Source organism: Engystomops pustulosus, chromosome 7, assembly GCF_040894005.1.
Source record: "Engystomops pustulosus chromosome 7, aEngPut4.maternal, whole genome shotgun sequence".
Lineage (NCBI taxonomy): Eukaryota > Metazoa > Chordata > Amphibia > Anura > Leptodactylidae > Engystomops > Engystomops pustulosus.
The window spans coordinates 142,331,803-142,342,164 of record NC_092417.1 but is presented as its reverse complement, the minus strand read 5'-3'; the positions used below and the strand labels follow the sequence as shown (position 1 = coordinate 142,342,164).

Genomic DNA, 10,362 nt, shown 5'->3' with positions numbered 1-10,362 from the left:
GTGTATTTTCCACGCATTTTAGCCTTGTCTTGATTCAGCGAAATGAGGGACGTGACCGGTTTCCTACAGCAGCAGCAGAGTCAGAGCGCAACTCCCGAGACGGCGGCAATATGGCACCGGCTGGAGGAGCTTCACAACAAGAAGTGAGTGCAGCACAATCACGGGCAATAGCACTTTACAGACTGATATAGCCCTTGTTATTTAGCAGCCAATCAGAGTCTAGCTTTTATTCTTCCAGGGCAGTGTAACGCATGATAGCGGTGTTCTGATTGGTGCTCTCAGTATTGTGTTGCCTGTTTGGCTTCTGAGCATTGGAACTGGTCACTAACACAGTGATATCTCATTGACTTCTAATTAGGTCTAATGAGGTTTGTCATATCGCTACCTAAGTCACTGTCCTGCCTTCAAACAGATGTGATCATGACCTAAGGCTCAGTTCACACCTCATCAGGTTCTGTCTCCCTTCTGTTATTAAATAGCATAGCAGAAGACCTTGTGTTCATCTTCCATTTTTAGTTTCCAAGTGTAATGGATGCGTGAAATGGACCTAATCCCTGCCAGACAATGATGGGGTGGATCTAACCCCAGGGACCCTGGCAATCACTTGAATATTTTTTTTTAATCAAATTCTTAAGCGTTTTTGTTAACTTGTATAAATAAAGAAAATTCTGTGACCTGCCCCCCGATCATATATAGTCTCATATTACAATATAAAATGCGTTGTACAATGCATACAAAACATATAGTAAGGGCATCATCATACACTTTTTTCCTTTGCTTATGACGGTATATATATCCACTGATATCATAGTCCCATTCTGTATGTCACACATACATGCTACCAAGATGGCCATGCTACCCAGATTTTTTTTTTTCAAATTTGCTGATTGCCTTTGCCTTAAGATCGATCCCTATCTACAGTTTAATGAGTCTGGACATTTTATCCTTTAGCTGCATTGCTTGGTAAAGTGATTGTTTGAGGGCAAACTGGAGACTAACACTTCCCGGGAGCTCCTCTAAATACCCTAAAACTTATCACTTATTCTAGTTCTCTGTGATTATAGCTGTATATGTAAGTGCTCTTCTTCATCATAAGTAAGCATCGCTGTAGTCGCACATTTACACCACCGACTCATTTACACCAAGAATTTGGGACCCCTCATTCCCATGCTTGGTGTAAGACCTAGAGGACACAGATCAGATTATTCTCTGATGCTGCTCATAGAAGAGTTCTTGTAATACAGACAAGGTAAGTTACCAAAACTGATGTATCTACGTTGGCAAGAGAAGGCAAGCTTATTTTATGTTTTCATTATCTACAGATCATTATGTTAATACTTCTGCATATACTTAAAACCTCTGTATGATCCTTGACAGTAAACAGTTTATGTCTACAAGATGAAAGTTTTAGAACTAATGTGGGTGAAAGTTTACTATTGCATCCAGTCCAGACAAATCCTATGCGAGTGTAACACATCCATTACACAAGGTTTCCTATTTCACCATGCCCATGAACAATTCAGAGAAGATATTTAGAAAATTTGTTTTATTTGGTTCTATTTACCTCTGGTTTTGTAGATGACCAAAGTAGACTGCAGAGCAAGTGGGGTCCATCTACACCCAAACACATGGCAGGGTACTACAATTTTGACTTATCTCTGATTCTTGTTTGCAGACTATGGCATCAGTTGACTCTTCAACTTCTGGACTTCGTACAGGATCCAGAATGTGCAAAAGGAGATGGACTTATCAAGGTAAGTGGATGGTCATTTTGTCACAAGGAGATTAGGGTGTGTTCATACAAAATGTAATGGTTGTACGATTTACCTAAGCAGTAATTCTGCAAGCATCAGATTTTTCCGTGCAGTGTGTTCATGGGATCATCATTAATCACATAAACTGTAGTAGCACAGTATTACTCCTCATGCACACAAGCCTCTTTACTTTGTATTGAGCTTGGTCACAATATGCTGACTGCCCATGCTGCAAAAGATAGAGCAGGTCCTATTTCTTCCCGTGTTTGTGTCCCAGGCAGACAACCGATTTAGATTACAGAGTTGATATTTTGTATGCTACTGCCACCACCTTGGGCCAGGATGGAAACTTGATCTGGATGGTGTTAATCTTTTTTGAAAACATATTGCACTTGGCTGTATCTGGCAATGCCATAGACAATGAATGGAGCAGCAGGACATATACTCAAACTGCCACTGGGTTCATTAAGGTGAAGTGGATCCCTTTTCTTGTGATCAGTGTCAGTACCACTCAAAGGCTTCTGGGGAGAGGAAGCAAAGGCTTCTCCACACTCAAGTAGCCTCTGTTGCCCCTCCCTACCTGTGCACGATGAAGACAAATCTGGCGTGCCGCTAGTTTCCAGAACCCTTCGCATGGGCAGATCTGGTTAGATAGATTTATAAGGTTAATGAAGGATAGTTTAGTATATTAGTGGGAAACTACTGTCAGATCTACCTTAATAAGCAGATTCCTGATGGTAGGTGTCTTTTTAACACCTGTGCAAGTGTCATAGATGCTTGTGCAGGCAATTTTACTCCTTTAAAAAAGTTCTCCCATCTGCTCGGTTGTGAGCTGTAGTTCCTTCACTGCTGCAGTTTGCGGCCCCAATGTCATAAAACCACTGCTACAGTGAAGGACCTGTCTGTATAGCACTGCACGTTTCTGCCAATCCTTTAAAGATAAAATCAATCCCCTGTCACATCGCTGTGCACAATCCTGATGGACATAAAGTGAAGTCAGTTTCTCAGAGCACTAGGGATAAATGGGTATGCAGGGAATATGCCGTGTACATCCCCTCTGCATGTCTATATGTGCAGATCACTGGTGACTGTAATGTAATGGGCTACTACCATTACATCCCTGTTATATGTGATCTGTATATATAAACAGCAGAGAACATGTATATTGTGCTCCCGCTGAATGATGCCTCAATAAGAAATTTGAAGTAAAAAAAATACAGTTAACCACCCTAATCCCCCTTCCTCCCCAGCAAAATAATTGAATGAAAAAATACTTATGCAATTTGACTTCGACATCCGCCGCTGTCTAATTGGGGGCTGGAGGTGTCCGCCACTCCCCAGAAATATCATACTCCTCGGCTCAAAATACTCCTCCAAAAAAGTGCCACGCTCGCCGATCTCCGTCAGTTCCATAGAGGTTAATGGAGCAGAACGGTCATGCGCGGCCGTCTACTCCATTAGTCTGAGGAGCGGTGAGGGGTAAAGTGGAACCCTTGTTTTCACAATCTGTGAGGGTCTCGGCAAGTTAGGCCCTATCCCATGGATTCCAGACGCCATAGAAACCATTTCGTTTCTGCCACAATTTTAAAGGACATCTACCACCAGAGTTGCTTATGTTAGACTGCCCACAGTGTCATGATTGTTACCTTAGGGGGGTCCTGGCACTTGTTTGCTTATTCTTTAGCAGCTCTGTGATCCCAAGAAAATAAGTTTATAAAAATATGTAAATCAGCCAGAGGCGCTCCAGCCTACATCCCCAGAGCTCCTTCTGGCTCCGGTGGCTCACCAGTTATGCACGTCCCCTTATCGGTATTCATCCCTACTGCCGCCCACAAGCGCTGCAGACCGTCTGAATGCAAGTCTCACGCATGCGCAGCAACACTTTACCTTCCACAGCCGGGTTTCCTTGCGCAGCCGCACTGTTCTGTTCCCTGCGTCCAAAGCAGTAATCACCAGGAAGATGATTTAAACCAGCGGAAGAAATCTGTTTCTGCTGCATATCTTGTGGATGGGATTCCGCTGGTGCTAACCCATAGTGTTTTGCCCTATGTCTCCCTGGTTAAAATAGGTTTCAAGGACTGACCTTACAGATCAAAGGGGTAGATGGTAGATGCTTGTCAACAATAAAAAGTCTGCACTGCTAGTTGGACCCCTGGCAGTCTTTATTTAGATATTAAGTCAAATCATAACGTCCTTTTAGCAAAAATCTTTTGTTTTTTTTAGAAAATTCTTTCTAATGAGATGTAATGATTGTCCTTGTCTTTGGTCTCTCCCTACAGCTTTATGAGAACTTCATCAGTGATTTTGAGCACAGGTAAAAAAAAAAATGTAATGCATGTTTTATGCTAAAATATTGAAGTTGTAAGAAAAAAATCAAATTCAATCAATACATTTTTTTACATATGTTTTGGTTTGGCCACAAAGATCTTTTTTTTTTTTTCCTCCTTGGAAAGCCAAGTGAGGGTTAAAGGGGCTACGACTGCATCTCGGATTGTCAGACTGCTAGATGATTGTTTCTACAATAATACCGGGTCGTAAATTAATAAAGCTTCAAAAAATTATATGTAGCCATTAAGAATTCAACTCGGCCGACAGAAAAATCCATGGCTGCAATAAATCAAAATGTACGCTTGGGTGAAAAAAATAAATGGATAAAAAAATATATAATATAAATATGCGTGCATATTCAGTCTCCGGTTATGTACAGGATAGGTTCTTTAGGTTTGTTCTTAAATTTAATTTGTATAATTGTAACCCCAGCCAATTTTTTTTTTTGTTCTCTGTGACAATTAATTTTAAAATGTTGGGTTGTCATAAGAACCAGGATTAACAATAAAGCTTCATTACAGACACCATTGATAACTGTTACAGCTGATCATTGTAGCCAAGGACTAAAGCACAATAAATTACCAACATCCAGAGGTCTGTTTGTAACTAGGGGTCGTATGTAAGTAGTGGACCGCCTGTATATATCTCCAAACATCTATTGCAATCAAACCATTGATCAATTTATACAACCCCCCTCTATTTCAATTCAGAACAGACTGGTCTGAGCAGAGAGTGTATAGGGATTACTTATAGGTCAGGGTTTTGGGTTAATATAGAGTTGGGACTGTGGTTGGTCCATGAATCATGTCCTGTTTCACAGATTGACCACACTGCCAGTCATCATAGTGAAGTTGGGGCAACTCCCTAACACTGAACGTTGACCTGCAAGTAATCCCTGTACACCTGCACTCTCAGCTCTGTCGAGCATATGTGTGTTCTGAATTGGGATAGAGGAGAAATCTGCCACTGAGGCCAAAGGAAGTGAGCATCAAGTGTTGGTGTAAAGTGTAGCGGACTATCTATAGTGTATAGCCATTTAAATGTTTTATTAATTTTTTTTTTTCCTCCACACCTTTTATCTGAATTATGTAAATTATCGTTTCAGAATCAACCCCTTGTCTCTGGTTGAGATAATCCTACATGTAGTACGACAGATGACGGGTAAGGAACGTGCGTGTGTGTGTACGTGCGTGTTTTTTTTTTTTTTTTGTATTTTAAATTTTTCAGAAGTTTACAATTGTTTTTCTCTTGTTTTCCTACTTAGATCCTACTGTAGCTCTTAACTTCCTAGAGAAAACCAGGGAGAAGGTAAGCAGTTTCCATAGATCATATATAGTCTGCTCCATATCTACTGTTGCAGTAGGGAATATTCGTATTGCCCATTTAGCACTGTACCCAAAGATTGCATCATGACAGCAGTATAATACTGTTCTACCACTAGTTGTGCCCCCCCCCCCCCCCACATTCTTGTGATACATTGTGGATCCTATTGCTGGGACCCTCACCTATCAGCACGCACAGAACAGGGGATGCTTAATTTTTTTAACTCGGTAGCTGTAAAACTCCTGTAAATGTGTGTTTTGTTGTTGAAATTTTCTGATACAAATGTCTTCACCAAAATGGAGTCATTACAAAGAACTCTTTTTGCTTCTTGTTCCCAGGTGAAAAGCAGTGATGAGGCAGTGATCCTCTGCAGGACGGCCATTGGAGCTCTGAAACTGAACATTGGAGACTTGCAAGCCACTAAGGTGTGTGACTGAAACTCAACAGGATTGGATCCAACTCTCTGTTCTACCATGTAGATTATAGCCCACATAATGTGCTTTATTTGCATTCTGATTCTTGTGCAATCAGACACACTTGGTCTCTATTTAAAGGGGTTTTCCCACAAAGGCATAGGGCCTATCTTGCTGATCAGTGGGGATCTCAGTGCAGAGAACGACCCTTTGGGTGTCTCGGGTCGCAACCGACCCCTTGCCGCTCCTCAGACTAATGGAGCAGACGGCCACACATGACTGTTCTGCTCGATCGTCGACCAACCCCTGAACCCTCATGGATCTGCATCTACCATCTATATTATAAAATGTATCCTAATACTGTTTGTTGAAACTAGAGGTGGTTATGTATTACAGCCACAAGTGGGCGTCTATGTCTTTGTTTATCCTGTGAGAATATCCCCCTCATTGCTGAAAACAGACTCCATATCACATCAGTGCATCAGTCCTTGTAGCATGTGGCTCATATAACACTTTGCATTGATGGCCATCATCTCAGGTTCATGTTTTTCATCTGCAGGAAACAATAGAAGGTGTGGAGGAGATGCTCGGAGCATTGCCCGGTGTGACATCGGTGCACAGCCGCTTCTATGACCTGTCTAGCAAGTATTATCAGACCATTGGAAATCATGCCTCCTACTATAAGGATGCTCTTCGATTTTTAGGATGCACAGAACTTAAAGATCTTCCTGGTAAGTTGCCAAGACTCCTGATGGCCCAGTTTTTCTTTTCATATATATATATATATATATATATATATATATATATATATATATATATATATATATATATATATTTATTTTTATTTATTTATTGCTGGTGGTTGTGTGCTCTGTTTTACCCTTCACCAACCAGTTATACTTTTGTACCCAGTGTCTATCTGGTAGCGACATAGCAGTGATGGAAATCAAACATTACCATAGCCATCAAGGCTACGTAGAAATGAATAGTCCTAGATCTCTTCCTCTAAAAATATCAGCGCAACATTGGTGTACAAATACATTGGGCCTCATTTATCAAAACTGTCTGAAAGCAGAACTGTTCTAGTTGCTCATGGCAACCAATCAGAGTTTAGCTTTCATTTTATATACCGATGTGGAAAAAAATAAAAGCTGAGCTTTTCCGGGTTGCCATTAGCAACTAGAACAGTTTTTTTTGCTCTCAGACACATTTGATAAATCTCCCCAACTGTTTGTGGGTGCATAGACACTTGAGTTGTTATACAAATAACTGGATGCTTTTATTACATGTCCATGTTCTATTGCAGTGTCAGAGCAGCAGGACAGAGCTTTCACCCTGGGGCTGGCAGGTCTCCTAGGAGAAGGGGTTTATAACTTTGGAGAGCTGGTGAGTTATTATAATAGTCCAAAAAAATAGAGAAAAAGAGTTTTCACTATTGCCGGTGCTCCCAGTAATTTTCTCTTCCACGATATCCACTCTTTATCCACCGATGAACAGCACTGATCCACAAATCCTCCTGCTGAAAGTATGTCACCATTCAGACTAACACCATTGCGCTTTTCTTACCCTCCTCAATTGTATTGTAAAGCGCTATCCCTGGAAGAAATATACTTGTTCCAACAAGTTAAAATTTATTTCAATTCATTATACTCACAAGAGTCAAAGTTAAAATGCGCATATCAAAATCAATAGCGGGACGCTGGCTTTCATGACCGCCCATTTTTGAAATGTCTGGATAATTTATTTTTATGTCATGCGGCTTACAAATAGAATATCGATCTTCCGTATTTTCTGAATGGACACGTGTAGCAGAATATCATAAAACGAAGTGCATTGTCTAATGGACAATATTATTAGACTATTGTAAATGTTATTATGATTCTCTCATTAACTCATTAAATACAATGACATATAAAATCTCTTCAGCTGATGCACCCAGTGCTGGAATCCCTGCGTAGCTCCGAACGACAATGGTTGATAGACACTCTTTATGCCTTCAACAGCGGCAACGTAGAAACCTTCAGAGCATTAAAAACTGCTTGGGGACAACAGGTAGGGGGCCAGTATATTATTTTATTTATTTTATAGATAATATTTTATTATTTCTCTGATTTTACTTACTGGCTCTGTTGTCTTCTATCATGTTTCTTGTTATACCTTTAGCCTGACCTTGCTGCCAATGAAGCCCTTTTGTTAAAGAAGATTCAACTTCTCTGTTTGATGGAGGTGAGCAGTTTAGTAAAGATCACTTTTACAAATTAGTCGTGTTTAAAAACCTGTAAGGCCTCATGCACATGACTTTGTGCAGAAATGAGCCACAAACTGGGTAAAGTTTGGTCCGTTTCGGCCAGTTCGAGATGAGGAGGCTGAACGCCACTCGCCACAGTACGGACAGAATGAGACACTGGGTGCTCACCGCACCATGACCCTCCATAGCTCATGGTCAGCTTTTACTGTTGCCTGTCTAAAAGACTCTCCTGACTTTCCTGTGGAAAAAATGTGTTATTTATTGTTACCTCTTCATTGTTAGTTCGCTATGTTATTCCTATGTTACAGTAGGAAGTATCAATGGAGAGAATTACCATTCTCCATATCTAAGAGTCGTGTCTGTATTCAGTCTGCATTGGTTGGACTGTGTAGGGACATGCACCCACCTGGTAATACAGGGTTGTTTGAGGAGTAAAAGGAAACACAATATGTAATGTAATTGTAACTAAACATTCTCCAGAATTATTATTTCATGGAAAATGCGGTTATTAACTCGAAAGAGTAATCTCAGTAGAGACAGGTCCTCTTGGATCTTTTCAATCTCAGATTGTGATGTTTTTATCCATAGATGACATTCACACGGCCAGCGAATCATCGTCAGCTAACATTCGAAGAAATTGCAAAGAGTGCACAGGTCAATGTAAATGATGTGAGTACAACAGCAACACGGCTATTATAGTCATTTACTTTCATTTGTATTCAGGGGTTTTTTTTCTTGTTTTTCTGAACTATTTAAATTTTTACTTGGGCCTCGAACACATGAGCATACTTGGAATTTGTGCTGATTAGGCCAAATTTAGTGTCTCTTGTGTGCTGCATACTATCCTTTCATAATGCTGCATATGTGGTAATACCCAATTGTTCTAAAGTATATCCCATATGGTTCTTGCTGATCTGTCTCTTTGCCTCTCATAGGTGGAGCTGCTTGTCATGAAGGCGCTCTCTGTTGGTTTGCTGCGGGGAAGCATTGATGAAGTGGATAAACGAGTGCACATCACATGGGTTCAGCCTCGAGTTCTCGATTTGCAGCAGGTATGTGACTCTTGCTGGCTTATACTACCATTCTGTGTTTCCATAGGCACAGTTAAATCCCTTTCACTTAAAAATGTCTTCTATCCTTACACATACGTATACATTGTAAGGCCATACATTTCTTAAATAAGCCAATCCTTTCTTGAGATACTGCCTCCTATAATGTCGGGAATTCGATTTCCTCAACACTTGGTGAACCAAATCTGTGGATATGCTATAAATGTGATTAAATACCCCATTATTCAGAAGTTACCTGTTTCTCATTGAAATGAACGAGCATGCCTTGTATCATATAGCCATCCTGGGGTATCTATAGCCATGCTGCTTTGTGGCTAATAATGTGTGGCATGACATTCTAACTGCTGAGACCATTATTATAGTGCTGACTTCTTTTTTTCTTAGCAAAGTCTTTAAAGTAATATGTATAAATTTTAAGTTTTTCCTTTTTTTTAATTCTTTAGATCAAAGGTATGAAAGATCGCTTGGAGTCCTGGTGCACAGATGTAAAGAGCATGGAGATGCTGGTGGAACATCAAGCCCATGACATCTTGACGTAGGCTTCCTACCACTGTTCAGAGATCGCACCAGTCCCCCCTCCGTCACCAGTCATTGCTGCACTTGTGAGCACGGTGTAGGGGTTATAGCAGGACTTATTTGGGGGATTTTTTAAGCCCCCTCTTCTGGAGACATCTGACCTGGTATTCTGGTTTAGTCTAGAAGATACAGCCTCTTTGTTATGTTCTGGGGTTTGTGCCTGCACTGTTATGGCCATTGGCAAATAAACCAATTTCTGTAAACTTCTTAACTCGTGTTTTGATGTCTTCACTTTACTAATCACGATTGTCGTGATTTACTTGTTTCTACTGAACAAAGCCCACTGTAGTCATGTTATAGAAATAATGTATGATAATAAGAGGAGCCTGGTAGGAGATGAGATGATAGGTGTATTGATCTGGGGACCAGTAGTAAGAAAAGGACTTTGTTAATAACTAGGAATGAGAGCCATGCTGGGGACTAAACGCTGACACAACCTGCAGCTTGATGTTATTCCTTCATCTCTGCTTTATCCAGACAGAGAATTCTGCCGGTGCCACGAGCGGGCGCATGCTATTGTGCAGGTCAGGAACATCCTGCGCTCGCCCACTCTACAGTCTGGCATGCCCCACTCAGGTCACATCTACACTAAGTAGGCATTAAGAATGGGTGGGATAGTTAAAATTCTTAGGAGTACAGCGAAAAATATG

The 10,362-nt window shown here is 40.8% G+C and overlaps 1 protein-coding gene across 1 annotated transcript; it reads left to right on the top strand.

Annotated features, from left to right (window-relative positions):
- Positions 1-2: 2 nt before the first annotated feature.
- Positions 3-9,923, top strand: PSMD13 (proteasome 26S subunit, non-ATPase 13). The gene is made up of 13 exons (XM_072118053.1): positions 3-143; positions 1,676-1,754; positions 4,034-4,068; positions 5,188-5,243; positions 5,347-5,390; positions 5,744-5,830; positions 6,378-6,549; positions 7,125-7,204; positions 7,745-7,870; positions 7,982-8,044; positions 8,655-8,735; positions 9,002-9,118; positions 9,580-9,923. The coding sequence occupies exons 1-13, from the start codon at positions 43-45 to the stop codon at positions 9,673-9,675; spliced, it is 1,137 nt and encodes a 378-aa protein (XP_071974154.1). The 5' UTR covers positions 3-42; the 3' UTR covers positions 9,676-9,923.
- Positions 9,924-10,362: the final 439 nt, after the last annotated feature.